Source organism: Brachionichthys hirsutus, chromosome 13, assembly GCF_040956055.1.
Source record: "Brachionichthys hirsutus isolate HB-005 chromosome 13, CSIRO-AGI_Bhir_v1, whole genome shotgun sequence".
Lineage (NCBI taxonomy): Eukaryota > Metazoa > Chordata > Actinopteri > Lophiiformes > Brachionichthyidae > Brachionichthys > Brachionichthys hirsutus.
The window spans coordinates 2817816-2836106 of record NC_090909.1 but is presented as its reverse complement, the minus strand read 5'-3'; the positions used below and the strand labels follow the sequence as shown (position 1 = coordinate 2836106).

Genomic DNA, 18291 nt, shown 5'->3' with positions numbered 1-18291 from the left:
TGAATATAAAGACAGCAGATGTGGAGGGAAGGTTAACAATATCCGAACTATTGAGTCGTCAGCCGCTTGATAAAACAGTCACTTTTGCCACCGTGAGTCCAGCTAGCTGAACTCTGTGAGGAATTAGCACATTTTAGACTGTTTACATTCTTGTCTGGCACCGGAGATACGAGCGCTCGAGTGCGTGTTAAACCAAGCAGCACCGACAGGCCGGTTCATAACCAGTTTATCTTTGCTCCACACGAACTAAATAAAAGGAAAGAAAATCACAGTTTACTCGACCAAAAGCAGCTTCTAACCCGGCGGCAGACTCACGAGCTACTACGATACGTCTTTAAGCCTCCCGTTAATGTCCAGTTTACATATCACCTTAAAAACAGGCGCGATACGACACCGTGATCGAGAACCCGAGCAACAGCTTCTCGTTCGGGCTTCACAAAGGATCTCTCCTCCTTTCGCAGACGATTACATCCTATAATAATGAGCGGAGCCTGTTGGCGTACGTGGGCTGTGGAGGGTATCATTACAGTCGTCATCCTACGGCCATCTGTCTGGCCCTCACAAAGAGCCACTTTAAGCCGGGCTACCAGTCGGCCCCTGCCTCGGCCCGGCAGTGGAACATTTCAATAACGCAGGTTGCCGCCTCCAGTTTCTACGGCGTAGACGGGGAAAACACGGACAGACGGCGGAGCACAATAGCGAGGTGGTTGGTGTGGTGAGGGGGGGGGGGGGGTTACCATAGTTAATAGGTCAGTCTGTGTGCCTGGCCCTCTGTTTTATGCTGGCGGACTTATTTCCAGTTCACTTGACTCCTCTGTGTATTTCCGCCCGTCTCGTCCTCGTACTAAATAAGGACACAAATCCAGGACAGCGAGGAACTTTTTGGAATTCCAGGGATTGCAAGTCCTGCCGCTTGCACTTTGCAGTGACAGTGCACGTATGCACCCTCATGAAAACGGCTCAAGCCTGCAGAGCTTCAGCAGGTTTCACACCCTGCTGACACTGATCCTTAAACGCATCCGAGGGCGTTAAGGCGTGTTCTTTTAATGACATTTAACAGCTAATAAAGCTCGTATCAGAGGTCAGCACGGAAAAGCACAAATGGTGCAAAATCAGGACTCAATGATTAAGAAATTCCACACATGAATGTTATCTGACAATTCCTGCAGACTTGAATCAAATAATTTTTGGGTTCTTGACAACTCAGCCAGAGAAACACACAATTAGACAAAATTAAACATCATTAAACAAAAAAAATCTGAAAAAGTTTCCAATGATATTCTGTGTTCCGCTCTTTGTGTTTTTCATACACTCACGGGGTTAGAACTTGATCAACACAATGATTGAATCAAATGTAACTATTATATCCAGTCAGATCTAAAGAATAAAAGAGATCAGTGGGCTCAAAAAAAAGAAAAGAAATATGCTGTCAAACAAAAACAAACCGTTATTTAAATTGTGTGGCAGAGCGATATCTCAGCCGAAGCCCGGGTGGATCCTTGTTGACGTGAACAAACAGGATGACAAAAGGAAGACACTTCCCCATCACGAGGACAGCTCCGGGAAACGAACAGTTCCGAGGCATTTACCTAAATTAGCATGCCCCCCCCCCCTCCCCCCCCCCCCTAAAGAAGTGTGTCAGCACGAAATGGAGCACAAAACAAACAGCAGCCGACTTCTTCTTCGTGTTTCGGCCCCTCTTGTTTTCAAGCTCCTTTGTTCAACACACCGTGCGAGATGCTAACCCCAAAAAGCGTGTTCACGGTTCACAAATATCACGGACAAAAACGTTCCGCCTTTCAGCGTCCCCTGCTGCCCCCCCCCCCCAAGTAGCCCACTTTTTCCAGGCGACGCCGAAGCTAGCCCAGCCGCCGCGGGCTCCCAGGTTTTACATTAGCGCGCTATGCTAGCCACAACTACCTGCAGACAAATTCACTCACACAGTCGTCGCTCATTAGGAAAACCTTCGCAAATCGACGGCCATTATCTTCTTTGTTGTTTTACTGTCATTCGCATCCCCGGCTGCTTTTCCGCTGGACCATCCTCTCAGCCACCGGAGCCGGCGGAGACTACGATGATGCCGCGAAGAGCCGAAGGGGCGAGACTGACTGGATGGATTCAGTATGTTGTTGTGGCTGCCAGCGAGAAAAACGTACTGCGCATGCGTGGAACGACGCGTCACGCGGAGAGCTAGCGTTTGATTGGTCGGCTGTCTTGGCCATGTTTGGTTTGCTGTTATTATAATAATAAATAATTAATAATAAATAATTAATAATTAATAATACTAATTATTAATAATATGAATAACAATAATATAATAATAACAATAATAACAATAATATAAATAATAACAATGATAACAATAATATAATAACAATAATAACAATAAATAATAATTATAATAATATTGTTGTTGTTGTTAATGACTAAGATTCGCAAAACAAAAAGGAAACGAGCGCATTCTCCTTTCAAGTATCGTTTAGTTGAATTACCAGCGACACAAAGTGTGGAGCAGCAAGCCCAGTTCAATAGGGGGCAGTGTAAGATAAAAAGACAAGCACAAATGGGACTAATATAGACACATTGTGGCATGTGGGAAACGCTTATTATGAGACTTCTCTCCGAATATGTATATTCTATCCACCAAAATCTAGATTACATATGTTTCAGATTATAATATGGTGGAACATCACGAGGTCCATAGCTGGATATTTTTATTTTTATTGGCCTAGTATTATTTGTTTTATGACATTGCGACCCTAACACTTTTCAAGCTGTCTTGAAACAAAAATAAAACCAACAAACCAACAAGAGCGATTTAAAATCTGCCCCTGCTCTTATTGGGAGGGGAAATGATACTCAGTGATATTCACACCCGAAGGCTGATACCCAACAGTCCAGCTCACCTGTTGATCCACATTTCTTCCAGTCTGCATGTGACGCTCTTGGAACTCAGAAGTGATTGGTGTAAACACTGCTCGGTTTTACCTGCCTTTCTTCTCTCGTCATACTTCGGATGTGGTTTTAACACCATTAGGATTCAATTTAAGAATAAAAATAACAAACGATGTGAAGTAGTCTCACTAAAGAATGCTTAAGTAATTAATTCTAATCCACAATTCACAATCAATCAATAATAGATTCCAGGTTCATACCTCAGTTGGAACTTCAGGAATGTGTGTCGAGCAGGCTTGGAAAAACCTTGTCAGACATTTCCTGAGCAATAATTACCATGATCTCCCGACAGGTGTAATATAGACTGCACATGTCACTCCGATCACAGTGTTTGTTAACACGGGTGTGGTCGGGTCTGTGTGAGACGGGGTGAATAAATCGTTGCACTTTGCGTCTCCTCGGGCTCGTTCCTCCGATCCACATCAGACGAACAACACCTGTGACAGACAGGTATGTCAGGATGCTGTCATATATGAATATATAGATAGTAAAAATGGAAGACCGAATACACAATGAGGCCCTGAGCTGTTTGTGGTTCACAGTGACACCCCCACCTAGTGCCACTACTACCGGTACTACTACTACTACTACTACTGTACTTTTAATGAGGTCGGAGAAGCAACACACACGATTAACACGTAAAAACACGGGTTGATGAGCACGTGGGACAAATATAATTTAGTTATACTCATGAAAGATTATTACGGTGTTATTTGACATGCAAATATTTATAAGGTTATGGGTTATACTACAATAATTTTGTCTTGATGTAAAGGCAGGCAAAATATAAATGCAAGCGGGATGGTGATGTCTTCCACGCACACACACTGCAACTCATATATTGTATAGTGCAGACGTGTACTTGTACACACACCAATCCTCCCAGCACAGTGTCATAAACATTAACTTAACATCCCAGGTTCCCTGAAGGGTCACCTTATACTCAGGTGTGACATTACAGAGAAATGCATGCTGGGAAAGCTCACAGATCCACAGAGATTCAGGCTCCAAGGATATTAACTGTAGGGAGAAAAACTTAAACTATTTAAATTGCTCTCCACTTAGAAACGTCAATCACGATTCTCAGAAATAACACTACACCTTATTTTAACAAGGTGTGTGTATAATAACAGTGTAATAAACTAGATTAACTTTCACTGCTCATTCAACACTGAAAGCTTCCTGTTGACTTTGGACACAGCGGTTGACCATAAAGTTGAGCATCCAATTGTCATTGGCATTATAATAATTAGTTGTTACACTGTTATTATAATATGTATAGATTTAAACCTATCTACAATTAAGATTTACAATAGTTGAACATTTTGAAAACAACTTCTTTTTTTTGCTTTCTTGCAAAAAAAAGTTAGATAAGAAGATCAATACCTCTCTCAAGTGTCTACAATAAACACACAACTCGTGACCTCAGCTCAGCATGAACACACAACATGGAGGATCTGCTAGAGAATGTAGAGAACAATGTCTTGGAGCACGATGGCAGGATTTTCTCTATGTATTCTGCGCGTGGCTGCTACGTCAGCCTTTTCAATAAAGTTTCTTTGAATTTAAATCATCCCAGGTCACGGCAAAACTCCTCCTCCGTTTGCACGGTGAGACGCAGGCGAGGAATTTTCCCGCTGTCTGGACCTGTACCTGTTCAACAATGTCATCCAGGTGACTCAGAGAGGGGCGGAGCATGAGTCGAGAGGAGCAGGAGAAAGGGAAGGTTGAGAGGAGAGGGAGGGAGGGAGGGAGGACTTTGGGTGTGGTAACATGCCTTTAGCACATTCCTTGGAGCAGCCGCACCCTTCAGTTCAGCCTCTGTATACCTGCTAACTCATGTAGGCAGACAGTTGGTTTCCTTTCCCCACTTGACATTAATTAAATACAACTTCACACACACACACACACACTCTCACTCACACACACATGCAATATTCTTCTTCTTTCTTTTTCTTTTACACCGTCACCCTGCCTATAAATCGCCCACGGCCACAGGGCCGTCACCCAGCTCTCATTTTGTATCCGTATCATGATGTGAGCTCGCATGAATTGTAAAACGAGCGGATGGACAATGTGAAAGCGCAGAACCGGGAGACACGCCTTTCTGTGAGGGCTGAGCACACAGGCCTAATCACAGGTGCGTGTTTATGCGTGTTTCTATCAGAATACCATAAAGATCAAGGTGTGTTCTGTTTGAAAGTGTTTCAGGACAAAGGGCATCCCGTGCACACACACATACACACACGCGCAGAGAAATAGCCACCGCTAAGGCTAAGGGCCCATGTCCTGTAAGAAAAATATGAAGGGAATAATTGACCCATAGCACACCGGACAAATACCGTTTAGAATAAAAGTGTTAAAACAACCTGCTAGAAACTCGTATCACAAGCAAATGTGTCGTTCGGGTGAAGTATTCATGTTAGGAAATCTAAGAAAAACGGAATCTCTGCGGCCTCTGGAAAAGCTCTCTGCTCCTTCAGGAGCCAGGAGGAGCCAGGAGGAGCATGGGAGGCCCCTGCAGGAGGAAAACCTGCTGATTCAGCACGTGTTTTTAGCCTTGGAAGGAAAACAGAACGTGACTCACGGGAGCAGAAACAAATTGACCTATATAAATGTTATATTACATTTGTTATCATGATATACAAATGACACCACGTGATGCTGGAAGACGGTTGTTTATTCTCAAATGTCAACTCAGCCCTTCAAGAGCTAACAATGACCTCAAAGTTTAAAATAGTAAAATAAGGAGACCAGAGACCCATAAAAAACAGTCTCCGAGGAAAAAGTTGCCGTTTTGGGGTAAAAGTTTGGAAAGTTGGGAGGAGGCTTCCAGGCTCCGTGACGCAGAGTTGAAACCAGCATTTTTGAAACGCGCCACTGGGAGTGAACTTCAAATGGTCCGTTCCCAGTGATCAGCGACTGGGAGGAGTCACGCCGGTGGGAAAGCCCTGCCCGCCGAGCAGGAGCCGCGCCGAGCCGCGCCGCGCCGCGCCTTCCCGTTCGCACCGCCGCGGCTCTGGAGGTTGACTCGCCGCAGAGTGGAGCGCTCGGACCGGGCCCCGCATTGCCTCGCCTCGCCGAACGGAACTGGCGGGTATAAACCGGGGAGGGGGGTCGGGGTGGATTTAATTTTTGTTTTTTTTCCGGATCTAATGAATGTGAGGCACCGACTGGAAGGAGAGGAGGCGACCTCTGAACAAAGTGAGAACGGTAGGAGGAAATAAAAGCCAACCATGTTCCAAGTTCACTGTTCTGTTCTGTTCTGTTCTGTTCTGTTCTATTCTATTCTATTCTATTCTATTCTATTCTATTCTAATCTAATCTAATCTAATCTAATCTAATCTATTCTATTCTATTCTATTCTATTAATCAATTAATAAGTGGAAAGAAGTGATATGCAGGTTTCGTTCATCATGAGGGGGATTAATCATCCAGGAAGCTGCAAAACCGACCAGTAATGTTATGCCTGGCACCTCGTTGGCACCAAGAACTGCCCCCCCCCCCCCCCCCAAAAATAAAAAAATAAAGTTTTTTTTTTTTTTTTGTCACGCTGTACAAGCATCTGCAATTACCTAGTTACAAATTGTATGTACATAGTACACATCATGTCATTTACATGTACTGGGATCACTTTAATATTATTTATTTAAGCTTTATTGAACCAGGACGATCCCGTTAATTAACTGCCAGTTTCGAGTTATTCTGCAACAAAATTCCACGCTAAAGTGCAGAATGGACAAAAGCCCTTTTGTCCGACTCAGCACAGCGATATGGAACAGACGGCAACAAACAGTCATGCGAAAAAGAGACACATCAGCACTTATCTGTGCAAGTTTAGGTACAAACGTAGGAAGGAAGTAATCCGAGTATTCCCATGAATAGAAATGTGAGCCGCTGACTGATCCTACAGGTGGCCGTCCCATTCTGAGTGTAGAACTCACAATAGAGTGTCAACACTTTACAATTACCAATGAGAAACAGCGTCAACCAGTCAAAGCCATTCATAATAATATCCCTGTGATCAAACACAGACAGAGAGCACTTTTAATTCAGATTCCTTTTAATCGTGCCGGAGGAGGTCGACCACGTCTTACACCCGTAGTCTCCGTATTATCGAGGCAGATCCATGCTGTTTGGCGCCACATTGATTTAAAGTTAACCTTTACTGGCTTTCGTGCGATTCATTCCACGTGAGTCACTGGATCGGAATAGTCCGACATGTGGTTATAATTGAAGGGAAAGCTGTTTTCTCGTGCCAGCTTTCCTGCGTTTGTGCCTGGGTTCCTCTCATCATAGATTTAATGTCGTCACACTCCCCATATGAGCCGATGCCGCGTCCCATTCACAGCTCTGTTTGCATTGTGGCGTCCTTGCATGGGGCCGCAAACGTTTTTCTGAATGCTTTTATTATAAGGTTTTCCACTCAGGGTGACCCGCAGACATTACAGCGTTCCATCATCTTTCCATGGGGGGGGTCCAGCGTTGTGCTGAGGTGTGATGGTGCGCACAGCGATAATTCGTCCTGTGTCTTTATCTACGTGTTTTGCGATAATCCGACAGAAGTCACACTGGAAAGGTTCTGACAGGAGCAGCCAGGGGTTTACCGGCTCTTCCCTCCGAACCTGTTTTCACTCCTTTCACACACCGCATCGTCGCACGAGCTGAAAGGACCGACTGCACATGTCACTCCGATCACAGTGTTTGTTAACACGGGTGTGGTCGCGTCTGTGTGAGACGGGGTGAATAAATCGTTGCACTTTGCGTCTCCTCGGGCTCGTTCCTCCGATCCACATGTCGAAACAGCTTTTCCCTGCCTCGTTTTTTTTTTCTTTCTTTCTCTCTTCGCGATTGAACGTTCATGCAGGAATGGAGAGAATGAATCATTTACGCTTAATCGAGCCGTCGGCCGCATCGAATCCTTGGGTTTGATGGCCTCGCAGTCGGCTGATGCCTGCCTGCTCTTCAATGGTTTAGTGTTTCAGACTTTTTTTTTTTTTTTAAACAAATAGAGAAAGACAGACAAAAGCAAGTGAAAGATCTCTATCGTGTGTCATTATCCACAGTTTGATGCTCTCTGCTGTTGCTATAACAACAAACAAAGCTGCAGTATTTGTTTGCATATCCAACCAGTCAGCCAGGTGAGCTGGGGGAAAGTCTGCGTTCTTCTATCCGTGTGTTATTCTTCGTTCTGCAGTGACCCTGGGGTCAGGAGGGTTGTATAATGGTGAGCGCCTGTGTAGCTACTTGTTGGCTACTCACTTAGCCACTGTCCGATCTGCGGCGTTACGATCCTAAGCGCATTTGATCTTTTTTATTAAAGCTGCCGATGAGAAATTCACTTTCATCCAGATTAAGCCTCAGGCTGCTGTTATGAGAATAAAGAAATGAGCACAAATGTTGAAACTCATAATTCTTCCTTTTTAGAAATTTGGCAGCTTTAAATTTATTCCAATGAAAGCTGTATGTGAGGCAGACATGCCCCCCCCCCCCCCCCCCACATCGCAGTGGAACATGTAATTGGAAAGGAACAACCACAAAGGCCTATTTCTCTGGGCAGAGAGGAGTGAGGAAACAGGATGTCAGCCATTCTTTCACGCTGCAGGTTATCTGCATGCAGGGCCAGGTTGGGCTTCCCGATCGACTCGGCTTCTCCTTGAGATTGTAGTGAGAACTTGGACCCTTTGTTATCAACACCAATATCTCAAGTGCGCCTGGAAATTTACAGAAAACATGTCGCAGACACACTGAAGCGGGCACAACCTTCGAAAACACCTACTGAGCCCTCCCACTCAGGCTCCAGGTTACACACACATTACATTAATAATGTGGTCAGACTGTCCAATCAGCCAAAGCATATACCCAGACAGTCTGAAACACGAAGCTCCAACAGGCTGGACACGTATGTTCCTGAGTTTGTCCAGCACTGGTTGACCCATTTAGCCATGAGAACCACATTAGATATCAATAAGGGGGGGGGGGGGGGTTCTAATTGGCTCGGCTGACACTGGATAGCACAGATTAGTTGGGTTGGTGTTGAACATGGGACTTCATCACGTCTTTGTCTATATTCTTGGTTGTATACTTTATCTTTTGGAAGCCAAAACTGCAGAATAATCAACAGATGACAAATAATGATCGTGAAATTCACCAGTAAAAGAAGTTGATCAAGCAGTTCTTATTTTACAGCAAAAAAAAAAAAGAGTCTGTAAAACATTAATATAACAGATTGTGCTGACGTGCTAATTCATTTTCGCTTTAATTTTATGGCCGGGACACGGATTGGCAAAGTTTTAGTGCGTTCAAAAATACCCGACGGTCATTTCAGAGCTTCAAAGGTAAAGGGCTGATTGATTAGTGGAGTTCCGTCATTAGTAAACTCAGATGGGGAGCGGTTCACCACTCCGGTGGCAACAAATAACATTTATTCCTAACTGCTGGTTGTCACGGATCGTCATGGGGAACGACAGGAGAATAAAGTATTTGTGCTTCATCAACAAATAAATGTCAGTTTTCACAGATTTGCTTCTTTACTGTTTGAACTTGGGTTTAAAAGCCTTAAAATCAGTTTGGCGCTCCAAACCCAGCAGTGATCACCCTCAAGGTTTCATCTTGGACATGAAGAACAAAGGTTAAATGACAACGTCTTATTTCAAGCTGTAATTATTATCCTTGACTGCCTTTGCTTTCGCTTTTGGGATGCGACTGATCCAATCAGATCAGCTTCTTCATTTATTGTATATGAACTGTGTTATCAACATTTTGAACTTCTGTCTTAATTTCCTCCACCTTTACTCTCTCATAAAAAAAGGCATTTGTAAATGGTTATATCACAGTGTTCCTTTCAATACCTCAAAATGATTTAAGTGCATTCAAGTCGTGGCACAGCTAACGGCTGACTCATCACGCCCCACGCCCCCCCCCCTCCGGGTCAGTTTATGTGACACAGATTTTAAAGACGAAGACCGAGGATCAACTTAATGTGTGACGCACCAACATTTATCATAGATACGAGAGAACCTGTCTGTACACCTCATCATACCTTTCCCGCCTCTCCCTTTTCTCTAGCGCTACCCGTCTTCTCTCAATATCCTTGTGTCTTTCTCCATTCCCATGAATGAGACTGAATTTAAATCCTGAATTTCACTTTAACATTACACCAAACAGACAATTAAGCCAAACTAGACCATCTCCAGGACTCTAGATTGTTATTTATAAATGTCATCTAATCGAATAGTATGTTGTAAACACTTCATTTTACATGACTGTTCCTATGATAGTTACGGCAATAAAAACAAACCACCAACCTTGCATTAAGATACATCTTGATGACAAACTATTCATACAAGGACCTACCGGTACAAGTGCATTTGCATTGTTGGAGCAGAAATGTTAACGACTGCTTGAGTGTAATAATACCAATGTTATTGTGTTGCTGGTAAAGGTGTGGAAATAAAAAAGATCCACTTGTTAAATTTAGTAGACCGGCTTTGACTCAGAAACAATCCACCCTTTGTGAAAGAGGTTATCTGTGTTCTATGTGCTTTTCCTCCTCTCACCTGAGGAATATTCTCTTGGATTACAGGTAGTGAATAGGAGTTGCGTACATAGTATACGGTACTCTATGTTATGTGAATGGTTATTTTCATTTACACGAAAGCACATTTAGAGACAAAACTAAGTCTGTAAAACTACTAAAGCTTAAGCTTTATTTCATTTAAAATCTTCTTATGACAGGAATTCTTTCCTGTGTATCTCATAAGATAAGACATTGGTGACGACTAATTATATGACGTATTCTTCCTAGGTGCAACTAAGATCAGTTAGTCAGTCACTGCTGTTGCTTTTTGAGGCCTTAAAAGAGGACCAGCTGTTGGGCTTTGTTTGATCTGCTTCAGATCAGAGCTTATATTTCTTTCACAGCTGTGTGAAGGTGGTGAATGTATCCCGACATGAAATCCTAAGTCCTTTCATTTATTTATGTATTTGCTGTGGACAGAGGATCTAGGGCTAGGCTGAAGACTGAAATGGGATTTGTTCTTGTTTGTTTGTTAGGTTATTCATGAAGTAAGGTAGAGTGTCTGAGGTGTCATTATTAGTAATTAATGCGCGGAGGTGAGAAATGGTCGATGTTCGGTTTGAAGGGCATTTTGTCCTTTTATACGTTCATCACTTTCCAAGTAGAGATTCTGATCTTTAATTCATTTTCCCCCCCCATGAATTTTGCAATCATAATTGAATGCTTCTTGAACCCTTCTGGTAACACCTCAGGGTGTTGCTTACTTCTCTGCACAGGTTACCCACCCATGAACCTCACCTCATCCCTGAGCCCTGACCTTTGACCTCCCCCAATCATGACACACCGATCTCAAAGTTCATCAATTGGTGATAACCCACTTGACCCAAACTACCTGCCCCCACATTACCGTGAGGAGTACCGTCTAGCTATTGATGCGCTGATAGAAAATGATATACAGGTAATGCTTTTTCCCTACTTGCATGTTTTTTAAATGTGTAATAAGTATGAATACAACAATAAAACGTAAAATACTCACGTGTGTCTCTTGCCATGCCAGGGCTACTATGAATTTCTCCAGAAAGAAGACGTGGTCAGCTTCCTGGCTCAGTCTGAAATTGAATTCATCGGGTCCACAATCAAGACACCAAAGCAGACTACAAGCGTCCCAGAACTGACATACCTCGATGGAGGCCGTGATATCGACGGCTCCTCCGACACCTACTGGCCCATGCAGTCTGACCTGGCTGCACCGGGTCTGGATCTGGGATGGCCGCTAATACAACACGGCTTTGTAGGGCCCACAGAGGTTACCACTCTGGTCAACCCCTCCGACCCAGACATGCCAAGCATCAAAGAACAAGCCAGGAGGCTTATCAAGAATGCACACCAAGTAAGTAAAAGGGATTGATGGGCAAGAGCTAGCAGAGTTGGGACACGATGAACGCAGCACAGAAAGATAGCTCTGGTATGATGGTATTGAGTACAAGTAGTTAAGCGAGCCAAAGCCACTCACGTCTCCTCCCACAGGGGCGGGAGTGGACATGAGGTAGACCAGGAAAGCAGGCTAAAAAGGAAGGACAAGGAGGCAGGGGCTTTGTATTTAATATTTTAGAACAGAATAGTTTTTATCTGCTGCTGCCAACCTTGCTGCCACCCCCATGTTGATTAAATTCTGACTTACTTGTATATTTGTGGGTCTCTGTGTGTGTAAAAAGCAGCCAAGCCTGTTTGTGTCCTCCATTTCTGTGGGTTTAGAAATCACATGATTGTCTGTTTCACTGTGACAAAACCTAAAGCATAAATGTTGTAGCATGCGCATAGAAGTTAGGGAGGTTCTTGAGTTGTCTTTTATAACATGCTAATTTAGTAGGGATTCACTCACCATGTTTATTTAATTTCTCCCAATGTCGATCTTAATTTTTTGCACTTTCGTCATAAAGATGTAGACATTATGCAAAGTCGTGTGCTATGAAACTTTTCACTTCCCAAATCTTGACGTGCGTCTGCTCTTCATCTCCAGGTTATTGCTGTAGTGATGGACACCTTTACAGATGTTGACATTTTTGGCGACTTGTTAGATGCAGCAGCCCGCCACGTTCCTGTTTACATTCTATTAGATGAGCAGGAAGTCCATCACTTTGTCTCTATGGTTACCAACTGCAAAGTCAACTTGGACTTAATTCCTGTGAGTTTTGGCTTATTTTTAATATGCCGATCATCTATTCTCTTGCCTTTATTGCGTAGTTAAATTTTTCACAAGATTTTCTTTTTTTAAGACCTGCATGTGATTGAAATTTTGTTTTGTAGATGATGCGTGTCAGGACTGTGACGGGGATAACCTACTATTCCCGGACAGGGAAATCATTCAAAGGGCAGGTGAAAGATCGCTTCCTTCTTGCTGACTGCAGGGCTGTACTCAGTGGCAACTACAGGCAAGTCGTCTCATTGTGTTCATTAAGTTTCCCATTACCTTGCCATTCATTCTGCAAATGTAAATATTCTTTCATATTTCCTTCCAGCTTCATGTGGTCTTATGAGAAAATCCACCGCTGCATTGCCCACCTCTTCCTCGGGGAGCTCGTTGCCACCTTCGATGAGGAGTTTCGCATTCTCTTTGCTCAGTCGGAGCCTCTAGTTATTGATCCATCCAATGGAGGACTTCCTTTCTCTGACACCAGCAGCAACAGCAGTTACCTTAGCAATCAGTTTGGCTTGAAGAGGACCCAGTCATTGCGGAACACTTTAGGTTACCTTAGGCAACCTGAGCACTCTGCTTTTCCCTTCGGAGATGCTGAGCGTAATCTCGTGCTTCCTTTTCGGAGGAATGACCCATTTCGTCATACTACTGAAGCTGTGACAGGAATTACAATTGGAAAGTATACCCCGCAACATTTTCGCCCGCAGTTGTCATTTTTGGACCAGGGACGATCTATAGTTTCTCGGCAGCTGGAGATGAATACTGGTGGCTTCAAGCGGCACAGTTATGCAGAGGGAACCCAGGAAAACTACTCATCTTCAAGACAATACATGAAACACAGAGTCATGAATAACTTGGATGAGACAGATTTCCACAGGTAGTAAACTCTTTAGTACCTACAACTGTTAGGGGCTTTTAAATATTCAGAATCGTCTAATGTGCCACCATCTATCTAATTAAGAAAATAAAAACCACTGTTTTCTTCACAGGGAGCAGACCCAAACTAACCAGTTCTACAAAGAAGCACCCGACTCGGGCTCTGGCCATGGATACTTTGACAGATTTCGTCATCTTCCGCCGCACCTATCCGCTGACCAGCATTCAGACTCAAGCTTTCGCTCAGATCAGGAGCCTGGAAACTACGGCCGAGACCTGTTTTCATCTGAGGACTTGAAAGGACCCGATGGGCAGCACGCACCTCCATTAGCTGGGAGATATGGAGGAACTTCTTCGCATAAGAGGCCAAGCATAGGTCAGGCATATGCCTGTCAGTCCTCACCCACGCAGTTGCATTCACCTGAGAGGAAACTATTTCCCAAATCTGATCAACAGCATGATGAAGATGACGATGCAAAGGAAGGCCTGAGGAGTTGGAGAATCCACTCCTATCTCAGCACCTATGAGGACGGTGGAGAAGAAGGTCTGCCTCAACCTACGGGGCCTGATGCATTTGAAGATCCGCCACAATTTCAGCAGCCAACTACCACTGAAACCTCGGTTCCTCGCTTAATAAAGGAGCCACCAGCTGTTCCCCCCAAACCCAGGCCAGATATCTGGAGACCACGCTTTGGAAAACCTCTGCTACCCGAGAACAGCAGCAAGGACACTGCCCAGAGGACAACCAAGGATCTTATTCCATTAGTCAGTAACTATAAACCATTAGTACCAGAGAAAACGGAAAGGGAGAGGGAAACAGAAAAGGGTGGCACCTCCATATCCAGACCTACATCACTTCTGAATATGGAGGATAAAGATCTCTTCCTGACCAAACATGAATCGTTTCGCTCACGTAATAATCCACTTCTTCAACGTACCTCTCGTTTGCGTTCCTCACTTATTTTCTCATCTTCTAAAGCAGAGATGCACAGTAGTGGCCTGGGTCTAAAACCAGCCACCGAGGAAGATGAACAGTTAGACTCAATACGCACCTCCTCCATTGTGGCTCAAATCCTAGAGAAGAGGAGGTCGTTGTCTCGTGAGCCATTTGAATGGCGAAAGAAGTTTGAGGAAGAAGAAAAGGAGAAAGAGAAAGAGGAAAAAGAAAGGAAAGAGCCACCACAAGTGGAAAGAGAGATTCAATTGAAAGATGAGATTAAACCAAAACAGGAGCCCACGCAAAAGACAGATGAGGTAAAAATAACACATGTTGTTCAGAAAACTGAAGACACAACACCAGCACCTTTGAACATGAATGACCCAGCAAATCGCCTGCAGTATTTCAAAGATCTGGCCGCCAAAAGAAAAGCATCCAAAATGGAAGCAGAGACCTCTTTAAAAGTTCCAGAACCTGCTGAAAAAAAGCCAGATCTTTCCATGAAACCTCCCCTAAATCCGGTGACGTCTCCAAACGTCCCAACTATTACTGTTAGTGCAACAGTACATGAACCCAAAAAAACAGACATCTCTGCTAAGCTGGCAGCGCTCACACATAGAGCTTCATTTAGCTCCTCAAAACCACCTATAAGTTCTGCCAAGCTCTCAGGGAGCAACCTGAAGCTTTCAGAGGCAACTCAAACTCATAAAGAGGAGAATGCGCCAGAGGTTCAAAAGAGGGATATTTTCAAGTCTTTGAAGCCCCTTCCTTCACCTAAACTTTTCAGGAAGGATCCGTTGAAACTGAAAGGACTGAATCCTCGGCGCTCCTGTGGAGAGGAGATTCTGACGAAAGACGCTACAGATGCAGAGAAGAGCGAAATGAAAAAGAGCCGCTCTCATAGTTCCACAACGTTGCCACGCGAGGACTTTAAAGAGGGAGTGCAAAAATTCCTGGGATCTAGCACATCCATCAACACAATTGGCGAGGGAAAGGGTGAGGGTAAGACGCTTGATTTTCTAAAGAAGCACACGCAGAGGTTAAAGGGAATCCTTGCGCCCAAGGACAAAGACAAGAAATCTTCAGGAGATGATAAGGGCATGAGCACAGTGAAGGAGATCGCCGACGACTCGAGCAAAAAGCAGAGTTCATCAGGGAAAGATACAGGATCTACAGCGAATGACCTGACACATAAAAAAACATCAACAAGCTCCTCTCGACACCAGTCCCCGGGCAGCGCTGCGCTGTTCAGCAGCAACCTCCGAGACGACACTAAAGTCATTCTAGAGCAAATCTCAGCCAACAGCCAGAAGAACCGGCTTGAGCGAGAAGAACCAGCAGGGGAAACGGACGACGAAGGTACCGGGCTGGGGAGACAGAACTCCATGAAAAAGAACCGATTACTGCGACCACATGGAAATGTCCAAGAGCGAGAAGGACTGCTGAAGAGGATAGAGAGTCTGAGAAAGGAGAAGAAAGTCTACAGTCGCTTCGAGGTAGTCCATTAGTGCAAGGATGATGAAGACATGTGGAATGTATTTGTGGAATCACAATTACACTTCCCTCTGGGATTGCTAAAGTATTCTGATTCTTAAGGGGTCAAAGTGACAATAAAACCATATGATTACAAACAGACCAAAGCCTTCATTGTTTGCGTTGATCAGAAACAACAATCAGAATCAGAATACTTTAATAATCCCATAGGGGAAATTATGTCAGCAACAATGCTCCACTCAACAAAGAAACAGAACAATTAACAGTATGGACATAGTGCAGAAATATACAGTGAGCGTCACACACACAGGTGAGTATCACACCGTTCAATTATAGTTTTCTATGTCAGTGTGAATAGAATAAAATAAAATAAAATGTCCATGGGACATAAACGACCACAATGCTCTTTAGCCCATGTTTTGATTTTTTTGCACTGTGATCCTTCTGTTTTTGTTTTTTTCCTAAAGCAACCAAACAATAGATATTCATTCCGACATACAGAAAAAAAAGACAACAAAAAGTTAAAAAATGCTTTATCCTGGAATTGTATGTCAAATACAATAGAATTTGGCTTTACTATTGCCGGTATGCTGATAAAAATGAATGTGTTATTAGTAATAGACTAATTTTACATGCATCTATCCTATAGCCTCAAAATACTGACCACAGTCACAAGGAAGGCCAGACCAAAATGTTGTTACATTCACTGTTATCCCTGTTGTCCTTTTAACAGATGGGGAATACTTTTGGATAAGGAGAGACAGAGGATCGTTTACACGGAAACTAATTATGCAAGACGATCAAAAAGACCCTTTGCCTTATGTGCCAATGACAAAGTACCTCTGTGGCTGTGTGATGCAGCCTTTCCTGGATTTTCACACAACTGAAACAAGAAATATAAGAATGGTTGAAAGTAGGTAAAAGAACTTAGTCTGGAATGTTTCCTGTTTGCCAAAACCTGGTACTGCTTTTGCCTTATATGGTGACTGGGTGAAAGAAGAATGACACCGCTTGCATATTGGTTTCATGGACAGATAGCCATAAATGAGCTTGCGCGAACATGACTGAAGGACTTGGGAGAGAATAAAAGACAAATAATGCACCTGAGAGAAAGAATACAAACACATACTAGTAATGAAACAATGTGGTAAAATGACAGCATGTGTAAAGTATCAGTGTGTTTCTGCGTTTTGTGGCAAGGACTCTCTGCTGTGGATTTACTATGTGCCAATGGATCACCAAAGGCTTTGGATGAGATGAACTGATGAATGTGAACATTTTTATGAGCATATTGTGAGACTGTGGGTAAGAATGAGACAACATCTGGAAAGTGTTTTTTTTAATGTCTTATTCCAACATTGAGACAGAGCAGAAGAGTTTCTGTAGAAAGTCAACTTGAAACTCTTAAGAGCAATGTATATTTTGTTTTTAAAGGCGTGGACCCATTTCCTCAGGGTAGAAGATGTCAAATATTCTACTTTCACGGATAGAAGGGTTGTGTTAAAAATGTGTACAGGTTTTTGTCTTGTGTAAATAAAAAGTAAAGCATTCCCAATTAAAATGTTTGTACTTTTTAAACTTGTATTCATCTCTGAAGGGAAAGAATAAGAAATCTCTGGCTGCATGTAATAAAACAGGCACAGAGCCTTGCCTCTTTACACAGGTACGCTTTTTGAGAACTTGAGAAGCTGTTATTCCAAATATTCAGTTTTGTGGCACAGCTCCCAGGGTTTTTGTACAATTCTCCATTATTTGATCAAAAAACTATTGCTATGTGGACACTTGAATGGCTGTATACTGCTTTTTATGAGGGATATTTTGTATATATTTATATCAAATGGCCTGGTGATATTCTAAAAGACAAATTACATTATGTACTACTACTAAAGTGCCTTGTGTCAATTTTTAATTTATATGTAAAAAAGTATGACTTTTTATTTAGGGGGAATCGGCTACAGAGGGTAAATGTCTGTGTTTTATAAAAACTGATAGTGTTAGATTGTATTTCTTAAATCAAGAAGAAAAAACAAAGAAATAAACAATATTTTAAATTATACTCTTTTCCATTGTCTTTTAGTGTCTGAACATTAGTTTATGAATGACAGCATGAAAGACATAACAGGTACACAGAGTATAACATTTTAGATTTCATGAATACGTGAAATCTGGCAAACAATTCAACCTGCTGGAATAATAATAATAATAATAATAATAATAATAACCTAATAAAACAACAGGAACAGGTAATGTGTAACTATGAAGTGCACAGAAAGGGAACAGAGGAATTAACTGAGACCTTCACTGAAATACACC

At 43.0% G+C, this 18291-nt stretch overlaps 1 protein-coding gene across 1 annotated transcript; it reads left to right on the top strand.

The window, feature by feature from the left end:
• The first annotated feature begins 6064 nt into the window (after nucleotides 1–6064).
• Nucleotides 6065–18011, top strand: fam83hb (family with sequence similarity 83 member Hb). The gene is made up of 8 exons (XM_068747032.1): nucleotides 6065–6168; nucleotides 11227–11432; nucleotides 11532–11864; nucleotides 12495–12659; nucleotides 12782–12906; nucleotides 12994–13548; nucleotides 13661–15980; nucleotides 16712–18011. The coding sequence occupies exons 2-8, from the start codon at nucleotides 11310–11312 to the stop codon at nucleotides 16730–16732; spliced, it is 3642 nt and encodes a 1213-aa protein (XP_068603133.1). The 5' UTR covers nucleotides 6065–6168; nucleotides 11227–11309; the 3' UTR covers nucleotides 16733–18011.
• The last annotated feature ends 280 nt before the right edge of the window (nucleotides 18012–18291 follow it).

Bases quoted from the DNA above. Each gene is read 5' to 3' on its own strand.
- fam83hb (XM_068747032.1), top strand. From the start codon at position 11,310: ATGACACACCGATCTCAAAGTTCATCAATTGGTGATAACCCACTTGAC. The intron at 11,433-11,531 runs GTAATGCTTTTT...TTGCCATGCCAG, and splicing joins TGATAGAAAATGATATACAG to GGCTACTATGAATTTCTCCA. The intron at 13,549-13,660 runs GTAGTAAACTCT...TTTTCTTCACAG, and splicing joins GATGAGACAGATTTCCACAG to GGAGCAGACCCAAACTAACC.